At 44.4% G+C, this 22,621-nt stretch overlaps 1 protein-coding gene across 9 annotated transcripts in view; it reads left to right on the forward strand.

Annotated features, from left to right (window-relative positions):
• The first annotated feature begins 19,234 nt into the window (after positions 1-19,234).
• mrpl23 (mitochondrial ribosomal protein L23) overlaps positions 19,235-22,621 on the forward strand; it is a 130,563-nt gene continuing 127,176 nt past the window's right edge. For all 9 annotated transcript variants that reach the window (XR_011887754.1, XM_072272275.1, XM_072272273.1 and 6 more), the window contains exon 1: positions 19,235-19,315. Coding sequence is in view for 8 of the 9 variants with exons in the window: in XM_072272275.1 (XP_072128376.1) it covers positions 19,299-19,315 (17 nt within the window). In the remaining variant the exon portion in view is untranslated. The remainder of the gene's footprint in view (positions 19,316-22,621) is intronic.

Consider the following 22,621-nt stretch of genomic DNA (forward strand, 5'->3'; position numbering starts at 1 on the left):
ATTTTCCTTCCGAGGCTTTATCACAAAGAGACTGAAGGGAGAAGGAGGAGACATTCTGCTTGTATATTGGCCAACCACCTGTCTCTCCTCAGCACTTCTCCCTTGAGTTTTGTTTGCTTTCTCAGATATGGATGAGGGACTCTTGTCAATTAGGAACACTCTCTTTGGGGACTGCTCCTGTTAAGTAAAACATCCTTTTGTCTTGAACTTGTTATTATTGATATTATCAAATACTAGGGAGCAATGAGAAAAGTGGGAATTATCTAAAAGATCCATTGACATACTGTATGTTTACATAGAAGAGGGAGTCCCTGCAATCCTGAAAGACACAACAGATTTTGCAGATGTTGGAAATCTTGAGCAACCACACAATATGCTGGAGAATCTCAGCAAGACAGATTCTGTAGAGGGAAATAAACACTCAGCACTGTGTGCCAAGATCCTTCATCAGGACTCAAACTTCAATTCTGCAGTCTCCAGATTTGCTAAAACCCTATTTTGGATTTGTATCTGTGCAACGATGTTTGATTAGGCTTGCCACATTTGGACTACTTTTCACTTGCTTGAGAATTGTCTGTCTTGAAGGACTGGAAAGGACTGCAGTGGTCTTCGTTGAAGTTCACGTCAAGGAGCTGTGTAACACAAGAATCTGTGATCTAAAGACTGTTTCCGGGGAGGCATACTGATATGAAGTTGGGTAGCTGTGCGGATTATGAGGAGGATGCATAGAGGCAGGTTAATTGAAAATGTGAGAAGACGGCAGATTAAATATACCATGGAAAAATGTGAGGTCATCCATTTTGGTAGAAAAAAGTAATATTTTATGAAAGGTTGGAGATTAAAATGTGGTGGTGTTCTGCGGACCTAGATATTCTTCTATGTGAATCATTGACGCTCATAAACTATCTAGATAGGCAAGTGGTTAGTTAGCCTTTATTGCAAGAGGATTTGAAGACAACAGATACAATATATTACTGAAATTATTTAAGGATCTGTTGAAACTCTATCTGGAATATAGGGTATAAGTCTATTCTTCCTCCCAGGTCCCTCTGCATTTCTGATTTCTGAACCTACTTCCTGTTTTCAAAATAGTCTACACCTTTATTTCTTCCACCAAACTCCATGGCCATATACTTTGCTGCATTCTACTCCATCTGCCACTTCTTTTCTCATTCTCCTAATCTGTCCAAGTCCTTCTGTAGACTCCCCGCTTCCTCAACTCTACCTGCTTCTCCACCTATCTTTCTATCATCCGCAAACCTGGCCACAAAGCCATCAATTCTGTCATCCAGATCACTGACATATGAAATGAAAAGGAACGGTTCCAAGGCTGACTGCTTGCTCTTGAGAAATGGTGAGGGCCTTCGAGTGATGGTACACCCATTGTTTTGCCAGGGAGGGAATTACAGAAGGGTGCAATAATGGTCATGCATTTCCAAAACCTGATGATATATGACCTGGGGACGAACCTCAAAGAACCTGTTATCTACTGTATATCCTTCTATGGGGAGGAGTTGCTATTTCATTAACCCATGTGAATAACTGTACTATAGTTTTTATAGAAGCAACATGTTACAACCAACACTACACAGATAGTGTGGCAAATGAATGTGGAGATGGAAGAGAAACCAATTATTAGCATACTATCTGCTAGTGGAGGAAATCACCAAGTTTACAAATTAGTTTAATATCTTTTAAACACCATAAACAATGTCCAGCTGAAATAAACTATAAACCCCCACCTATGAAAACTAGGCAAGATACTATATTCTGTGACACACTTGTAACTCAAAGAGATTCCTTTTATCTGTACATTTAAACAACCGTCAAAATTGCTTTGTATAATATGAAATACTATATACATACATTTCATTTGGTCTGAATTAACTGTAAGTTGAAGTTGACTGTCATCGTATTAGAATGAGTGAAATTTGAGGAGGATTTCCTCCTTCTGTATACACTCAGTGGCCACTTTATCAGGTACACCTCTACACCTGCTTGTTAATACAAATATCTAATCAGCCAATCATTTGGCAGCAACTTAATACATAAAAGCATGCAGACATGGTCAAGAGGCTCAATTGTTGTTCAGTTCAAACATTAGAATGGGGAAATATGTGAACTAAATGACTTGACCATGGAATGATTGTTGGTGCCAGACGGGGTAGTTTGAGTATCTCGGAAACTGCTGATCTCCCAGGATTTTCACACATAGTAGTGTCTAGAGTTTACAGAGATGGTGAAAAAAAAACAAAACACATCCAGTGAACAGTGAACAGCAGTTCTGTGGGTGAAAATGCCTTTTTAATAAGAGAAGGCAGAGGAGAATGGCCAGCTGATAGGAATCAAATAACCATGCGCTACAACCGTGGTGCGCAGAAGAACATCTCTGAATGTACAACATATTGATCCTTGAAGTAGATAGGCTACGGCTGCTGAAGAGCACAAACGTACACTCAGTGGCCAATTTATTAGGTACAGGAGGTATCTGCTCTGCAGTTTCTCTAGTGTGGAAGCTGTCATTGAGATTTTGGAGTCTGTTCCCTCTAAATTCCAGATGATTTGAGATCACAGACAAGATGATGTGCGTATTTGACCCAAGCAAACAAAGCAGTAGAAACTTCTCCTGAGTAGCCAGGGTTACCCTCCAGAGATTCTGCTGCATTTTTCCTCCAACTCCAGAGGATGACTGAGTAAATTAATGCTGAAACACTATAAGCACCTGCCAACGTTGGCTTCCAAAGCTGTTGCTAAGCATCTACAGCAGGGTTCCTTAACTGGGGGTTCCACGAGAGGTCGCTAGGGGATCTGTGAGAGATTGTGATTTAAAAAGATAAACATCGTTTTTTTGAACTTCATGCAATGCGTGATGCTAGCAGTCCCGGTGATGGGCAGTGACTGAGCAGCGCAGTTTGCAATCTCATTAGAGCTCTCAAAGCACAGTATGGCAGTGCACAATAGGACTGTGTTTATTTGGTTGAGTCCATTCTCAGGTTTTGATGTGAGATACGGGAGGCCGTTGATAATTGGTAAGCACTGTATTGCATGGAGGGGAGGACGGTTGTCTGATAATTGGTGAGCGCTGTATTGCACAGAGGGATGGATGGTAGGCTGATGTGGAGTGTGGTGTGTTTTCCAAGCATTGAGTGGACTCGCCCAAGTTGGGCTGCGACATCAGCCTCTCCCTCCCAAATTACCTTCTCCAACTTCCCCTTATGTGTCGCTGAATGACTTATGGAAGTAAACAAGCTCTACTGGTGTAGTAGAAGATTGGTGGGAAATTTTCATTCTAAACATGGTCCAGTGTGGCGAATCTTGAAGAGGAGGTGTAAGATGGAAGAGGAGGATTCTAGACCTAGCCTACAAACAATTCCGATAAGGTTAATGATGAAGTATTACAATCTTCTGAGTCATTTCACTGCACTAGTGCAACAATGAACACAAAACATTCTGTCTTTACAATGAAAGCTACTTATCAATGGGTTTTACATGGACTGGTGATCCAAGTTGTCCTATTCCATTGTGCCTGGTCTGTGGAAAACAACTTGGAAATGCAGCAATGGCTCCAGCGAAATTGAAAAGACACTTAACTACAAATCACAGCCATATGACATGTAAAAGTGCTGATTATTTTAAACGATTATTGGAATCTCAAAACAAACAGATTAAAGCTTTTGAAAATAAATTCACAGTCAGTAAAAGGATTCAGGAAACAAGTTATTTAGTAGCTTTAAGACCAGTTCACTTGAAAATGTTTAGAAATCTGTGTGAAAACCTGAACAAAGAGCACAACAATCTCCTGCTACAGACAGAAATCCAGTGGCTTAGCAGAGGAGGAGTTCTCAACAGGATGTCTGAGCTGAAAGGTGAATTGCAGGAGCACTTTCAAGAAAATAGTGGGTCAGAATTTGCTAAGTGCCTTGAAGATGAAGAAGGTCTGCAGAAACTAGCCTACTTAATGGACATTTTTCATCACATGAACCAGTTGAATAAATCTCTGCAAGATTTTGGAGAAAACATTTTGACTTAAGTGACAAGATTCTTGGATTTAAAAGGGAACTGAATCTTTGGAGGAAAAGTCATGCTGCAAAAGGAAATCTTGAAATGTTTCCACTGCTGCTTGAGCTTGGGAGTGAGGAAGGATATCAGAAAGTTTTGTGTCTTATTGAAAATCACCTGGAAGAACTGCAGGACAAAATTGAAAAGTATTTTTCCTCCCTTTCAACACAAGTGTATGACTGAGTGAGCAACCCTTTCTTTGAATCTTCTGATCAGCCTGAGAACTCGACTTTGAGAGAAGAGGAAGAACTTCGTGAGCTGCACTCTGATCATGCACTCCAGAAGAGATTTATTGACCTGCCCCAGACAAGTTCTGGATTTCTGTGAAAGAAGAGTATCCTGCCATTCTTAGGAAAACAATGAACATTTTGCTGCAGTTTTCACATTCTTACATGTGCGAGCAAGCTTTTTCTTGATTAACAAGCATCAAGAGCGAGGATGGAAATCATCTGATTTCAGTTGAAAGTGAAATCCGTGTGTGTTTATCTCAAGTTTGATCCAGAATTGAGAAATTTATAAGGTGTTGCTCCTCCAACCTGAGTGTGGCTTCATCTTTACAGTAGAGGAGGCTGTGGGTAGACATGTCAGAATGGGAATGGGATGTGGAATTAAAATGTGTGGCCACTCGATGACCCCTTCTCCCGTCTTCAACCCTCTTCCTCTTCATGGACACCCCGCTCTGGCCTACTGCCTGCCCTGGATCTCTTTATTGCTAACTGCCGACGAGACATCAACCGTCTTGACTTCACCACACCTTGTTCCAATTCCAACCTCACCCCTTCCGAACGCTCTGCTCTCCACTCCCTCCACACTAATCCTAACCTTACTATTAAACCCGCTGATAAGAGGAGTGCTGTTGTAGTCTGGCGTACTGACCTCTACCTTGCCGAGGCACAGCGACAACTTGCAGGTACCTCCTCTTATTTACCCCTCGATCGTGACCCCACTAAGGAGCACCAGGCCATTGTCTTCCACACCATCACCAACTTTATCAGCTCAGGGGATCTCCCACCCACTGCTACCAACCTTATAGTTCCCACACCTCGCACTTCCCGTTTCTACCTCCTACCCAAGATCCACAAACCTGCCTGTCCTGGCAGACTCATTGTCTCAGCTTGCTCCTGCCCCACCAAACTCGTTTCTGCATACCTTGACACGGTTTTATCCCCCCTTGTTCAATCCCTTCCTACCTATGTTCCTGACACCTCTCACACTCTTAAACTTTTCGATGATTTTAAGTTCCCTGGCCCTCACCGCTTTATTTTCACCATGGATGTCCAGTCCTTATATACTTCCATCCCCCATCAGGAAGGTCTCAAAGCTCTCCGCTTCTTTTTGGATTCCAGACCTAATTAGTTCCCCTCTACCACCACTCTGCTCCGTCTAGCGGAATTAGTCCTTACTCTTAATGATTTCTCCTTTGGCTCCTCCCACTTCCTCCAAACTAAAGGTGTAGCTATGGGCACCCACATGGGTCCGAGCTAGGCCTGCCTTTTTGTTGGCTTTGTGGAACAATCTATGTTCCGTACCTATTCTGGTATCTGTCCCCCACTTTTCCTTTGCTACATCGAAGACTGCATTGGCGCTGCTTCCTGCATGCATGCAGAACTCGTTGACTTTATTAACCTTGCCTCCAACTTTCACCCTGCCCTCAAGTTTACCTGGTCCATTTCTGACACACCCCTCCCCTTTCTAGATCTTTCTGTCTCTATCTCTGGAGACAGCTTATCCACTGATGTCTACTATAAGCCTACTGACTCTCACAGTTATCTGGACTATTCCTCTTCTCACCCTGTCTCTTGCAAAAATGCCATCCCCCTCTCGCAATTCCTCCGTCTCCGTCACATCTGCTCTCAGGATGAGACTTTTCATTCCAGGACAAGGGAGGTGTCCTCCTTTTTTAAAGAAAGGGGCTTCCCTTCCTCCACTATCAACTCTGCTCTCAAACGCATCTCCCCCACTTCACGCACATCTGCTCTCACCCCATCCTCCCGCCACTCCACTAGGAATAGGGTTCCCCAGGTCCTCACCTACCACCCCACCAGCCTCCCGGTCCAACATATTATTCTCCGTAACTTCTGCCACCTCCAACGGGATCCCACCACTAAGCACACCTTTCCCTCCCCCTCCTCTGCTTTCCGCAAGGATCGCTCCCTACGCGACTCCCTTGTCCATTCGTCCCCCCCATCCCTCCCCACTGATCTCCCTCCTGGCACTTATCCTTGTAAGCGGAACAAGTGCTACACATGCCCTTACACTTCCTCCCTCACCACCATTCAGGGCCCCAGACAGTCTTTCCAGGTGAGGCGACACCTCACCTGTGAGTCGGCTGGGGTGATATACTGCGTTCGGTGCTCCCGATGTGGCCTTCTATATATTGGGGAGACACGACGCAGACAGGGAGATCGTTTTGCTGAACACCTACGCTCTGTCCGCCAGAGAAAGCAGGATCTCCCAGTGGCCACACATTTTAATTCCACATCCCATTCCCATTCTGACATGTCTATCCACGGTCTCTTCTACTGTAAAGATGAAGCCACACTCAGGTTGGAGGAACAACACCTTATATTTCGTCTGGGTAGCCTCCAACCTGATGGCATCAACATTGACTTCTCTAACTTCCGCTAATGCCCCACCTCCCCTTCGTACCCCATCCGTTATTTATATACACACATTCTTTCTCTCACTCTCCTTTTTCTCCCTCTGTCCCTCTGACTACACCCCTTGCCCATCCTCTGAGTCTTCCCCCCCTTCCCCCTTTTCCTTCTCCCCGGGCCTCCTGTCCCATGATCCTCTCATATCCCTTTTGCCAATAAACTGTCCAGCTCTTGCCTCCATCCCTCCCCCTCCTGTCTTCTCCTATCATTTTGGATCTCCCCCTCCCCCTCCCACTTTTAAATCTCTTACTAGCTCTTTCTTCAGTTAGTCCTGACGAAGGGTCTCGGCCTGAAATGTCGACTGTACCTCTTCCTAGAGATGCTGCCTGGCCTGCTGCATTCACCAGCAACTTTGATGTGTGTTGCTTGAGAAATTTATTATGTTTTTCTCATAAAATTTACAATTTATGAAAGGGAAAGAAAGAGATTAATTTCAAGAAAGGTAAGCTATGCTTAACTATTTGTCTTTTTTTCAAGAAAGAATGGCTAAAAATTCACTCTCTACCTCATCTCTCTCTACAAAAGAGGATTGACAATTATTTTTGGATTATTATATCACCACCTACTGATCAGCTAACATACTGTGAGCTGTAGATATAATAATTTTTATGTAGGGGTTCCCTGAGACCTGAAAATTATTTCAAGGGTTCCTCCAGGGCAAAAATTTGAGAAAGGCTGGTCCATAGCAACATTGTGAGCTGCTATGGAAACGGTTTAAGAGCACTGGAGAAGCTCCATTATGGTGAGTACATGGAGCAGTTGTTATGACTCAAAATTTACAAACAAATATCTGACGTTTCTTGGAAAATCCCAATACCAATTTCCGGTGGAATTTTTTATGCTTGCATACAACACTTCAGGTGTCAACCACTGAGTTTATAGAGATCAGGATTAGATTGATTGTTGTCACTCAGCATTGTCATCACACACCCCTGGACACTTTAGTAATGCTTTGGTGATGAAGACACTTTAATGGGATGAGGTAGTGAAATACTTTGGGTATCTTGAGACAGTGAGAGGTGACGTATGATTTCATGCTAATCCTTGACTGTCAGAATGGATGGCTCCATGAATGTCTTTTCATTTCTCACATATCATTTTTTGATGGTAGTATGGAAACAAAAGGCTTAGTGACTTCACCAGCTTGTGCCACGGAGGCAGTGAGGTGGGAAGAAAAATAAAATCATAGAAATCTCCAGCACATTATAGGCCGTTCGGCCCACTATGTTGTGCTGACAATGTAACTTACTCTAGAAACTGCCTAGAATTACTCTACCACATATCCCCCTATTTTCCCAAGCAAAGCGGAGGGGTCCCAGAAAACATCCCTGAAGAACACCACTGGTCACTTTCTTCCATGTAGAATACGAACCATCTACAACCACCCTTTGCCTTCTGTGGGCAAGTCGGTTCTGGATCCACAAAGCAAGGTCTCCTTGGATCCTATGCCTCATTACTTTCTGAATGAGCCTTGCGTGGGGAATCTTATCAAATGCCTTAGTGAAATCCATATCACTACATCCACTGCTCTACCTTCATCAATGTGTTTTGTTTCCTCCTCAAAGAATTAGGCTCGTAAGGCATGACCTGCCCTTGACAAAGCCTAATCAGATTATGTCCCTCCAAATGCTCATAAATCCTAACTCTCAGGATCTTCTCCAACAACTTGCCCACCACTGAATTAAGACTCACTGGTTATAATTTCCTGGGTTATCTCTACTACCTCCCTTGAACAAGGGAACAACATTTGCAACCTTCCAATCCTCTGGTACTTCTCCTACCCCTATTGATGATGCAAAGATCATCACCAGAGGCTCAGCAATCTCCTCCCTTGCTTCCTACAGTAGCCTGGGGTATATCTTAATGAATACTTTGCTTCAAGTATTTCAGTCATCCCCACAATTGCCAAGGTCCTTCTCACTGGTGAGTACTGAAGCAAACTATTTAATAGGTACTTCTGCTATCTCCTCTGGCTCCATGTACGTTTCCATTATTGCACCTGATTGTTCCTATTCTCACATGGCTCATCCTCTTGCTTTTCACATACTTGTTGAATGCCATGGGGTTTTCCTTAATCCTGCTCACCAAGGCCTTCTCTTGGCAACTTCTAGCTCTCCTAATTTCATTCTTGAGCTCCTTCCTGGCACACTTGTAATTTTCTAAAGCTCTAACAGTACCTTGATTCTTGAACCTTTTGTGAACTTTTCTTCTCTAACCAGATTTCCTACGTTCTTTATACACCATGGTTCTTTTATACTGTCATCCTTTCCCTGCCTCAATGGAACATACCTATGCAGAATGTCATGCAAATGTTCCCTGAATGCTTATCACATTTCTGCCGTGCATTTCTCTGAGAACATCTACTCCCAATTTATGTTCCCAAGTTCCTGCCTAATAGCATTATTTTCCCCCCTACCGCAGTTAAATGTTTCCCCAAATTGTTTGCTTCTATCCCTCTCCAGCGCTATGGTAAAGGAGATAGAGTTGTGATCACTACCTCCAAAATGCTCTCCCACCAAGAGATCTGACACCTGACCAGGTTCATTTCCCAATACCAGATCAAGTACAACCTCTCCTCTAGTTGGCTTACCTACATATTGAGTGAGGAAACCTTCACGAACACACCTAAAAAAACTCCACCCCATCTAAACCCCTTGCTCTAAGGAGATGCCGGTCAATATTAAGAAAGTTAAAATCACCCATCACAACAATCCTATTATTATTGCACCGTTCCAGAATCTGCCTCTCTATCTGCTCTTTGATGTCTTTGTTACTATTGCGGGGGGTCTATAAAATAACCCTTTCTGTATCTGACTTCCACCCACAATGACTCAGTAGACAATCCCTCCATGATTTCCTCTTTTGCCTTGCTCCCTGTCACTTTTGAAACGTCTAAAGCCCTGTACATTCAGCAGTCATTCTTGCCCCGGAGACATCCAAGTTTTGTGTAATGGCCACAACATCATAGTTCCATGTACTGACAAACATCCCACCGTGCAAAAAACTCATTTCAGGGAGGTAGCACCCACGCCCCCCCGCAACCCCATATCTTCCCCCACTCCCCGGGTCGATCTCCAAGGGTGTATGTAATACTCTGTTTAATGATTTTGACTAATCTGTAAACCAAGTTGGGTATATGCAGAAAATGTGACATTAAAATATATACATATATTATATTATATTATCATGTTTATTCTATTACAACTTTAAGCAAGTCTACAGGGAGTTTGGCGTCATCACGTAGGACATCAATAGAGTAGCTCCTTAGCAGCCAGCCAGCTAGTTTAAATAACGTTAGCTACGCTAATGAATGAATGACACCTGTTAAACTCACCTCAACATGTCTTTTACATTTTAACCCACCATGGGCAATAGAAAAGTCACTGTTGCAAACAGTGCAGCGAGCAACACTGTCATTATTTTTGAGGTTGAATGTAAAGCCTGCCCACAGAGAAAACTGATAGGTCTACTTAGCAGGAAGAGAGACCAATCAGGATATTCGCTCTCCCTCTCCCCCTCCCTCTCAAAAAAATCGATTTGCAGGATATTGTATATAATTTCCGGGCATCAGGGAGCTGCTATTAATATGCGGGAGAATCCCGGAACTTCCGGGAGAGGTGGGATGTCTGTATTGATCCACACTCTAAGTTTATTCGCCTTGTTTATGATACTCCTTGCATTAAAATAGACACATCTGAAACCATCTGGTGAAGTGCATTTTTGCTCTATCATCTGCTTATCCTTCCTTACAAACTCCCTACAAGCTGACTCTACTTGTGCACCAACTGTCCCATGCTCTGCCTCCCACCCCTTTCAAATCTAGTTTAAACCCTCCCCAATAACATTAGCAAACCATCCTCCCAAGATATTGGTTCCCCTCCAGTTCAGGTGCAACCCGTCCCACTTGTACAGGTCACCCCTTGCGCAGAAAATGTTTCAATGACCCAAGAACTTAAAACCCTGCCCCCTGCACCATCTTCTCAGGGGAGGAAGAAACAGTGAGAGAGAAATCAGGAGTTAAAAGAATTAGGAAGGTGGCAAGGAAAGTGGAATGGTGTAGGAAATGTCCACAATGTGCTGGAGAAACTCAACAGGTCAGGCAACATCTAAGGAAATGATAAACAATTGATGTTTTGGGTCAAATTCCTTCATCAGGACTGGAAAAGAAGGTGGAAGATGCCAGGATAAAAAGGTTTGGGATGGGGCGGGGGGGGGGGGTGTTGGTCAGGGAAGGATGACATGCCAGAAGGTGATAGCAGAAACCGGGAAGGTGGGAAAGGTAAAGGGCTGGAGAAGAAGGAATCTGACAGGAGGGTGGACCATGGGAAAAAGGGAACGAAGCGCAGGACGAGGTGTTGATAAGCAGGTGAGGAAGGGAGGTAAGAGGCTTGAGTGGGGAATAGAAAAAGAAGGGGGAGGGGAATAGAAAAAAATTACTGGAAGGATAAATAAATGTTCATACCATCAGGTTGGAGGCTACCTAGATGCTGCTCCTCCACTCTGAAAGTGGCCTCATCCCAACAGAACGGGAGGCCATGGGCCGACATGCTGGAACAGGAATGGGGATGGTATTTAAAATGGTTGGCCACCAGAAAATTCCACTTTTGGCTGAAGATGCTTGGCAAAGTGGTCCTTATTTTACGTCAGGTCTCACCAGTGTAAAGTAGGCTGTATTGGGAGTACCAGATACAATAGACAACCCCAACAGATTTGCAGTTGAAGTGTAGCACTTTGATGACTTGCAGGGCTATGCGTCAGGATGGAGTTTAATGGGGAGGGACAAATGCACAAGGTAATCATGAACCGAATGACCTCTGCATAGAGTGGAGAGTGGGGGGATGAGTGAAATAGTGTTTGGCGGTAGGATCCTATTGAAGATGACAGAAGTTATGGAGAATGATGTGTTGGATGTGGAGGCACTTGGGGTGGTAGGTGAGTACAAGAGGAACTCTATCCCTGTTAAGGCAGCAGGAAGATGGAGTGAGCATGGATGTCTCGGAAGTGGAAGAGATGTGGATGAGGGCAGCATCGATGGTGGAGGAAGGGAACCCCCCCACAATTCTTTGAAGAAAGAGTACATCTCTGATGTCTTGGAAAGGAAAACTTCATCCTGGGAACAGATGCAGTAGAGTTGAAGAAACTGAGAAAAGGGAATAGAATTTTTGCAGGAAAGAGGGTGGGAAGAGGTATAGTCAAGATAGCCATGGGAACTGGCAGGTTTCTAAGAAGTATCAATGTACAGTTTGCCTCCAAATATGGGGACAGAGAGAGATCAAGAAATGGTTAGGAGGTGTCAGAAACGGCCATGTGAATTTAAAAGCTGGGTGGAAGTTGAAGGCAAAGTTTATGAAATTGATGAGGCTAGCATGGGTGCATTAAGCAGCACCAATGCAGTCGTCAATGTAATGCAGAAAGAGTTTGGGAGTATTACCTGGGAAGACTTGGCATGTGGACAGTGCCAGATAGCTAAGGAAAATGCAGGCATAGCCTGGGTCCGTGCAGGTGCCCATGGCTACCCCCTGAGTGTGGAGAAATTGGGAGAAGCTGAAGGAAAAAATTGTCGAGGGTGAGGACTAATTCTGCCAGATGGAGGAGGGTGATAGTGGAAGGGAACTGGTTACTTCTTTTGTCCGGAAAAAAAGTTGAGAGCTTTAAGGTCTTTATTGATGGGGGATAGAAGTGTTTAAGGACTGGATTTCCATGGTCAAAATGAAGGGATCAGGGCCAAGGAATTGAAAGTTGTTGAAGAGATCGAGAGCATGTGAAGTGTTGCAGGAGTAGGTGGGAAGGAACTAAACCAAGGGCGATTGAAAGAGGTTGAGTCATGCAAACACGAGTTCAGTGGAGTAGCAGCAGGCAGAGACTCCATGTCTACCTGGACTGTCCGGTTTGTGGATCTTGGGTAGGGGGTAGAAACAAGCAGTATGGCAGTGGATGGGATAGCAGATCTCCAGAGTTGATGAGCGGGAGACGGTGGCCTGATGATCCATGGTGGAACTTGGATCAGAGGGAGGAAAAGAGTGGGTGGTGTCAGAGGAGGGGTTTGGGATGTTCAAGGAAGGTAGAACGGGAGGAAGATGGACGCTCTGAGAACCAAAAGGAGATGGGGTACCCTGAGGGACTCAGGGTTGGAGAGTGGTGGTGTGGGAAGGGGAGCCCGGATGTAGACAACAAGGAGGTTCTTTGCTCATGTTAATGCTGAGCACTCTGAAGGTTAGTTCCTTTCATGTGCCAGGCTCCTTCATCTCAGTCTTTGAGCTTTCTCAATCCCACTGGCAGGACAGATCAACCAAAGGTGCTGACACAACAGTATGCATAGCACCGTAAATCAGAGGAGCAGAATGAGATCTTTTGGCCCATTGAGTTGTTTAATTAAAGCTGATCTTTTTTATTTCAGTCCCATTCTCCACTAACCCTTAATGCCAATCTCTGCCTTAAATACACCCAGTGTTTTGGCCTCCATAGCTCCCTGTGGCAACCAGTTATACCAATTCATTACTTCCTGGCTGAAGAAATTCCTCCTTTTCTCAGTTTTAAAGGCTCATTCTTTTATCCTGAGGCTGTGCCCTCAGATCCTAGACTCTTCTAGTAATGGAAACATCCTCTCAATGTTTAATCTATCCAGGCCTTTCAGTGTCTCATAGGCTTCATTGAGATCTCGCCTCATCCTTTGAGCTCCATCAAATGCTCCTCATATGTTCCTCATATGTTAAGCCTTTCATTCCTGGGATCATTCTTGTGAAGTTCCTCTGGACCCTCTCCAAGATCAGCACCTTAGATATGGAGCCCAATATTGCTCACAATATTCCAAGGGCAGAATATATGGGGGCGAGGGAGTACCCCTTGGAGTCCTCAACATTAACTTCAGACTCCATACAACCTTGTGGTATCACATCAAACATGAGCAAGGAAACTTCCTCCTGATTATCATCTGCCAAATTGCTGCAGCAGATTAATCAGTGTTTCCCTGTGTAAACAATACCTTGGGATTTTCCCTGGGTGTTCTGGATTCCCTCCACATCTCAAAGAGGTGCTAATTGCAGGGTTACCTGGCCACTGTAAATTACCTAGTGGCAGATGGCAGAATCAGCAATGGAGGGTGTTAACAGGAATCAACAGTGTGGAAATCTGTAAGGAAATGGAATTCATGGGATTACTTCAGGAGTCATCATAGACATGATGAGCCAAATAATCTCCTTCTGTGTTGCAAGGAAATATGATGGGCTCTCTACACCCTGTCCATAAGTCCTCTACCAATCTCTCCATACTGTGCCATAGTCCACAAGTGTCCACAGTGAAACTCTGGAAAACTCAGACCACTTTCCATATCTCAGCAGCCATCCCTTGGTGAAGTCCGACATTGCAGTTGAAATTCGACATCACCTTCAACGTTGCAGTCCTTAGCTGACTGAGGAAAAGAAGGCTTGAAGATTGATATTCATATTTGGCATTTCAAACACATGATCAAATGGCTATCAGCAATCTGTGCTCTCCTCTGTAATTTTGAGACCTGGATCACTTAGGTCAGGCATCTCAAGGCAATAGATGAACTCTAATACTACCTCTGCAAAATCCTTCAAATTCACTTGATGAATTAGTGAACCATCATTAAAATCCACTAATAAATAATGGATTCTAATAGTAATCCAATTTCAATTCCAAGACTTTTCTTAGGCTAAAATCCAAATATTAAAGCCATTATTTGACTCAGTTAGTTTGCTGGGCAAATAATATTGCATACATGCCTGACACCAAAACTTCAAAACCTACTCTTTTCTGATGCAGGAAGACATTACCTGCTGGATAGAGGAAAAGATTCAAGGATGTTTTCAGAGCCTCCTTGAAGAATTCCAAAATGCCCACTACCTCCTTGGAGTCCCTAATCCATATCTGTTCGAAGGAACGCTTAGTATGTTATTGGGAACAATGAGCCATTGGGTGCACACAGGAACTCTGTGTAGGTACAGGAAAGAAACATACCACCTCAGAAAATTTTTTCCGGTCCTCCTTGTCACTCTGATCCTGGCCTCTGTTTGGAGGGCACTGTAGCCCCACATCACTTCAGAACTGGGCAGTTCAGAGGCACTAGTGACTGACAGCGCCAGAGACTGGGGTTCAGTTCTGAACTGGCATGTTCTCTGTGTGGATTTTTCAAGTTCTCCTTATGTCCACGTGGATTTCCTTCCCGCGCTCTGAAAGGCCAATGGGTTGGTCAGCTAACTGGCCATTGTAAATTGCCTCTTGTGTGCAGTCGAACGGAAGATCCTGTGGGGAATTGGTAAGAATTGATGGGAGTGAGGAAAGTGGAACTAATGTAAAGAGGTGGTTGATGATCAGCATAGATTTGATAAATTGGTTTATTATTGTCACTTACACCAAGGTGCAGTGAAAATCTTGTCCTGCACACTACCCATACAGATCAATTCATTACACAGAGCATTGTTGTAGAACAAAAAAAGCTATAACATTGCAGAATAAAGTATGTCAGTTATGGAGAAAGTACAGTGCAGGTAGACAATAAGGTGCACGATCATAATGAGATAAATTGTGAGGCCAGGAGACCATCTTATTGCATTAGGAGTCTGTTCAATAATTTTATGACAGGGTGATAGAAGCTGTGCTTGAGCCTGGTTGTACATACTTACGGGCTTTTCTATCTTCTCCCTGATTTGAGGGGAAAGAAAAGAGAACATTTGGGTTGTGCGGTGTCTTCAATTATGTTGGTTATTCTACTGAGGTAGCAAGAAATGTAGACAGAGGGCAGGAGAGTGTTGTACAGAGCTGCGTCCGCAGCTTTCTGCAGTTTCTTGCTGCCATGCCAAACTATGATGCATCCTGATATCCAGGATTCAAGTTCAGTTATCACTTATGCACGGAAACATACAGTGAAATGTGTCAATTGTGTTAACAACCAACAGAGCCGAGGGTGTGCTGGGAGCAGCCCGTAAGTGTCCCCATGCATTCCCACGCTAACAACAAAACAGAGCACAACAAGCAACAAAACAATAACAACAAAACAAGCCCCATTTCCCCCTCCCACCCACACACGTGTACAGTCCTTTAACCCCAAGACAGGCCATATTCTTCGGCCTCCAACATCCAGCGGACTCAGATTTTGACTAGGATATATAGACGTTCGGCCTTCAGCTACCCCTACGGACTCGTAGAGATTCGCACACCTGGAGATCGACTTCCGGATTTCCTATTTGACACTTGGCAGGTTCTCCAAACACCAGGCCTCAAACACAGGCCTCACCCATGACACTAGGCCTTGAACTCTGGTCTCACCGATTCATGACCCCTTGGGGGGCGGGGGGGGGGGGGAATCATCTGATTTAATTGTTCCTGCCTGCACGGAATTCTCTGACTCTGGAACCCACTGTCAACTCGTGGACCTTGTGGGGGCAGGGGTGTGCACCAGCCTTCATCCACGCTGGTCTGTTGGTCTGACATTCTGCCAGACACGCCACTCTGGCCTACGCACGTCCAAGTCAGGGTCACTGGCCTTTAAATGTGGAGCAGAGACTTAAGACTCTGTCCACCCTGTCCTCTCATTCCTCCACATCCATGTCCCTGGACTCTAATCTAACACCTAACTCTCTTCTCTGTCCCCAAAACCATCATCATAAGCTCAAAAAAAAAACCCACTAAAAAGTAGCTAATGTCAGTCTGCCTTGTGCAGCTGGATCCTGGGCATCCTGTCAGTTCGCCGGTAGGTGGTAAGGATGGGCACCCTCACCTCAGCTCCTCTGACCCTCTACACGGGAGCCCTCCAGGGCTGTGTCCTGAACCCTCTCCCCTACGCCCTATACACCCATGTTGCCACACTGACTGTGTTCCCACACACAGCTCCAATCTGCTCATCGAATTTACAAATGACATGACAATTATAGGCCTTTTTTCCAACAATGATGAGCCAGCCTACAGAGGAGAAGTCAACACCCTGACACCAAGGTGCCAAGAAAAGAACCTCACCCCCAATGTCGAAAAAATGAAAGAGTTGATCATGAGTTACAGGAAGAATGGAGACAGACTAGCTAGCCCCTATTGACATCAATGGAACTATAGTTGAGAGGGTGAGTAGTTTCAAGTTCCTTGTTATCACATCATTGAGGATCTCACCTGGACTGTGTGGTGGAAAAAAGCACAACAGTGTCTCAAGTTTTGACTGGTTTGAACCAGTCAGAGCTGAAAGGAATGAGGCTGGGAGCAGAAAGCATAGAACAATGTTGGTTGTAGCCCTGGACAAGAGCCAGTAAAAAGGTGACCCAGGTAGGTCGGGTGACTTTGAACTAGTGGGAGCGAGACGCATCAGTTCAACTGATGAGGAACACTATAAGAGTCGGGAGCTCCAAATATGTAATGGTGATGACTCTTCAGCAATCAGAGAATAACCATCGCAGATGAGGAGGACCCCACGGACAGGTGCGAAGGAAAGGTTATTGTCATAGTGTCATAGAAAATAAGAGTACCTCAGTCCCTTTGGCCTATCTCAGTGGAAAAAGCCTGTCTGCATTTATCCTATCTATACCCCTCATACTTTTGTATACCTCTATCAAATCTACCCTCAATCTTCTATGCTCCATGGAAGAGTCCTAAGTTACTCCCGCCGATTACCCGCGCTGCACTGAATTTCGTCAAGTTGGGTCTGGCAACCCGCTAACCCGGCCGGCCGGGCCTGACAACGCTCTAGAAACCCGGAACAGGCAGTTTCGTGAACCAACCGCGCACGCTCCTGACAATGCGTTAACCAACCCTGCACGGGCAAATCGTTAACCAAGCCCAACCCTCTATTCTACCCTTCCCTATAACTCAGGTCCTCAAGTTTTTGCAATATCCTTGTAAATCTGCTCTTTCAATTTTACTGATATCTTTCCTGTAGGTAGGTGATTAGAACTACACATACTACTCCAAATTAGGGCTCAGCAACCTCTTATACAATTACAACATATCAACTCCTGTACTCAGTACTCTGACTATGAAAGCCAATGTGCGAAGACTCCTTCTCTGAGCCCTTCTACTTGTGCCTGTGGTGCCACTTTCAAAGAATTATTGATCTGTGTTCCCAGATCTCTTTGTTCTATTGCATTGTCAGTGCCCTACCAGTCCTACCCTGGTTTGTCCTCCCAAAGTGCAATACCTCACATTTGTCTGCATTAAATTCCATCTGCCATATTTCAGCCCATTTTCCCACCTGGTCCAGATTCCACTGCAAGGTTAGATAGCCTTTTTCGCTGCCCACTACACCCCCAATCTTGGTGTCATCTGCAAATTTGCTGATCCAGTTTACTACATTATCATCCAGATGTTTGGTATAGACAACAAACAACGACAGACCCAGCATCGATCCCTGTGGCACTGCACTAGTCACAGATCTTCAGTCAGAAAGACAACCATCTACTATCACTCTCAGGCTTTTCTGGCAAAGCCAATGTCTAATTCAATTTGCTGTCTCATCTTGAATGCTAAGCGACTGAACCTTCTTGGTCAGCTTCCCACGTGGACTTTGTCAAAGGACTTGCCCAAGTACACAAAGACAATGCCCACTGCCTTTCCGTCATCAACTTTCTAGGTAAGCTCCCTGAAAAACTACATGACATCATGCTACTATGCTCTTTCCTGCATTCCAACTCATTGAAATTGCAAATATGTAGATTGAGTTAGAACATAGTCTGTCCACACAATCTTCATTCTCAACTTGGTGTGTCAAAAGGCCCATTTCTCTGCTGTACACACAAAATGCTGGTAGAACACAGCAGGCCAGGCAGCATCTATAGGATCCTATTGATGCTGCCTGGCCTGCTGTGCTCTACCAGCATTTTGTGTGTGTTGCTTGAATTTCCAGCATTTGCAGATTTTCTCATGTTTGTGTTGCTCTGCTATATCTCTCTTTATGACTTTATGAGAACTCACAAAACTGCAGAAGATGTAATTACCAAGGGACTGCCAAAGAGAAAAGCAGAGTACCTTTAGAAGGACTGCCACAGTTTAAGAAGATTGTTACCTCCACTTTCTCAAGAAAAATAAGTGCTGAACGTGCCGGTCCAGAGAAGGGGAGAATGAAGAAAAAGAGAGCTAAAAGGTTGGAAGGATGTGTAGAATAATTAAATTAGGGGGCAGGAAAAGAAGAGTTGCTCACCAAGAGTAAAAGAGGGAAAGTACTGCTTGGCTATGCCGTCAGGGTCCGCTGTGGGGCCGCAGTCCGTTTGTCCGGCCTTGCTGCCATCTGGTGCCGCAAGGGGTCACTGTGGGGCCGCGGTCCGTTTGTCCGGCCTTGCTGCCATCTGGTGCCGCAAGGGGTCACTGTGGGGCCGCAGTCCGTTTGTCCGGCCTTGCTCCCATCTGGTGCCGCAAGAGGTCGCTGTGGGGCCGCGGTCCGTTTGTCCGGCCTTGCTCCCATCTGGTGCCGCAAGAGGTCGCTGTGGGGCCGCGGTCCGTTTGTCCGGCCTTGCTCCCATCTGGTGCCGCAAGAGGTCGCTGTGGGGCCGCGGTCCGTTTGTCCGGCCTTTCTCCTATCTGGTGCCGCAAGGGGTCGCTGTGGGGCCGCGGTGTGGCGCGTTGCGCGGCGAGGCCGGTGCTGCGATGGCGCGGAGAGTGATGTGAGTGAACGGGGCGGGTTTGAGGGGGGCGGGGGGGTTGGCGGACGGCTCCTGGATTTTGTGACTGCCGTGGTTGCCGGATTTAAGTGGCGATCGGCGTTCGCTTCCCGACCCGTCGTGGCCCCGTGTGCGTGACGAAGGTTAAATTAGAGGAGGCAACTCTCCGGTCTCCCGACCCAGCAACCGGCGGGGGGAGGGCTTCCCCAATCCACCGATCTCCCTCTCGTCCCCTCCCGCCACCCCAAACTGCAACACTATAATCTGCATTTTATTTTTTTACTACCTCAATCTCTACTCCCGTCACCCCTATAACTCCGTTCTGCCTCCGCCCCAAACACCGTACAAACCCCTCCCTCTCTTCCTCGGAACTCCCTTCCCTCACCCTTACAAACTCCTCTATCCCTCTTTCCCCCTTCTCGCCCTCTCCATCCTCCTAATCATCCACCCTCCTGTTCAACTCTCTCCTCCGTGCAAAACCCCTCCCTTCAGCTTCAAGTTAGTTACCCTAATTGAGTTTTTTCATGTTTCGCAAAAACTCAATTTGAATAACCTTTTATAAATATTGTAATTACACACTACGCCCTCAAAGACCTGTATAGGTCGGGCAACATCTATGGGAGGAAAGCTCTTGATGATGCTTCGGGTCACGATGCAGATCTTTGACCCAAGGCTTTGGCAATTCTTTTTCTGTCACGGATGCTGTCTGACCTGCAGCTGATTGCAGATGCTGTCATGTGGAGCGGCGTTCTCCAGTTGTTTAGTCTTCTGCTGAGCTCACTCGCCTTTGAGCCCAAACGATACAACACCATTGTGTTGAGCAGTTAATGGCAATTTAGAATCACTTCATTTGAAAAGCAAGAAATGGCAGATGCTGAAAGTAGGAAGTAAAAGCAGAAAACATTGGAGATTCCCGACAGGTCAGACAGTATCTGTGAAGGGGGAACACACACAAAATGCTGGAAGGACTCAGCAGGGCAGGCGGCATCTGTGGAATCTGCAGATTTTCTCCTGTCTGTAAAGGGGGAAACAGTTAATGTTTCAGATCAGTGACCATCAGAAATGGAAAACTGAATTACTTTAATGTTTTACCATTCATTTGAATGGTGTTATTAAGCTACTGGATAAAGTTGTGTGTAAATTATTTTACTCTGTTTTAATTTCTAGTTATTTTAATGATTTCCTTATTAGTTTTAATCATTTTGATAACTATTTAAATTGTTGTTCAATGTCTTTGAAGATAATGACAGCTAAAAATAATTTTAAGAGCCTTTGACAATCTGTGAGCTGTCAAAGGTTCAGACACTGGCCTTGGAATGTCCTGCCTGAGGCCTGCTTGCCTTCTGGAGCTCAATCCATTTTATGAGTTAACTCTCAGTCCATCTATCCCTGTACAGGCAATGGAGGCAGTGATTGTTGGCAATGTGTAAAGTCCAGCATGCCCTTGCTCTGTACAGACAATAAGAATATCAGATGATGAACCAAATGGGGTAGTACCCCTTTTTTATGGGTAGTAAACTCCTGCTGTTAACCCAGTCTGGAACATGTAATGGTTGTCTCCTTAAATTGGTGTCTTAAAATATATTAGCAAGGCAATTGGTTGTCAAAGTTCGAGGATACACCACTGGAGTAGAACTGGATGGAGTCAACTTTTCTTCAATTTAGCCCACTTGCTCAAACATAAGCAATAGTGGATTTTGTGGATTAAGCAATAGTGGAGTTAGATTGATTTTTTTTTCTTGACACAAAGGTAGCACTTTACTGAATGTGGCACCAAAAAGCCATAACATTGTATTTAGCAATAAGGCATCACGGTAGTGTAGCAATTAGCACGATGCAGTTACAGCTTAGGATGTCGGAGTTCAATTCCGATGTCCTCGTAAGGAGTGTCTGTACGTCCTCTCCGTGGAATGCGTGGCTATCCCCCAGGTGCTCCAGTTTCCTTCCACAGTCCAAAGGTGTACCGGGTAGGTGAATCAGTCACTGTAAATTGTTTCATGGTTAGTTTAGGGTTAAATTGAGGTTGTTGGGTGGCATGGCTCGAAGGGCCGGGAGGGCATACTTGGTGCTGTATTGCTGAATAAAAATAGCTAGTTAATTGCCTTGGAAGTTAATTGAAACCGTGATTGAGTTTTGCCTATCGTAAGTGCCTCATCGGTCGTCTTCAAAAAAAAATACAGCAACTGCTCGTGCTTGTACGGCGTCAATTTCATTTTTACTTTCACACATCTTGAGGCAGTGCTTGTTTTTATGTCTCACTATCAGGCTTAGGCTGGTAAGTGGTGCTGTACAGTGACTGTTGCCATCAAGCCAGAGTTCAAGTACTTCTCTGGATGTGGCGTTATTATTTCTTTCTTTTTTAATCTTTTTATTATTTTCCAAGTTCATAAATGTAATAACAATAGTGATATAAAGAGATTGGAATTACATTATTGATAATAAACATACACAAGAGAAACTACAAGTAGTAGAAGTATAATAAACTTCCAAACTCTAGATATAATTGATCATGAAGAGAAAAAAAATTACGAAGAAACCCCCCCCCCCCAAAAAAAACGAACAGAACAAAACAGGGCTGAACCAATCTATTAGATATATTCATTAATGTCGTCAACTCCGCTCCTCTATTCATATATTCTAAGTTAATAAAAAGGATTCGGAAAAGGCCTCTCTTGCAAAAATTTTGGAAAGATATCTTTGATATCATTTCAACAGTTTTGTGTTTTGATTTACAACCCCATCCTATTACGGCAATTTTTGGTTTGCCAATGATGGAACATAGCTCTTTATCCTCTTCAGCTTGTCTATGATTGTATTTGTTACATTAATGGCCAGAAGGTCCATTTTATTGAATTGGAAAGAGACCAATCCCCCGACTACATTTCAATGGTTTTCACAAACTATATCATGTTTAAATTTAGAAAAAATCAGGAGTGTCATTTTTGATCCTTTGGTTAAATTTGGAGAGACTTGGAAGCCATTTATTCAACATTTTCATATGATGTAGTTTGACCTTTTCCGAATCCTTTTTATTAACTTAGTATATATGAATAGAGGAGCGTTATTATTTCTGTTAATACCTCTTGCATTTGAAGACATTTAAAAAATACCTAGTTGTTGTAAAGTTAACTACAAACTTTTAAAATAAAGCCAAATAATTTAAAGAAGTAGGTTCCTTTGCCTTCTAATCGTCTCATAATCCCTCATAAAGTCAATGTAGTCTTGAATTGTGTCGCAGTCTAACTCAGCATAGGATTTCGGAGGTAATTTTCCAGCTCAGAAGTCTACTTGTAGAATGAGCTAACAGTA

The sequence above is a fragment of the Mobula birostris genome, chromosome 11, assembly GCF_030028105.1.
Source record: "Mobula birostris isolate sMobBir1 chromosome 11, sMobBir1.hap1, whole genome shotgun sequence".
Taxonomy (NCBI): domain Eukaryota; kingdom Metazoa; phylum Chordata; class Chondrichthyes; order Myliobatiformes; family Myliobatidae; genus Mobula; species Mobula birostris.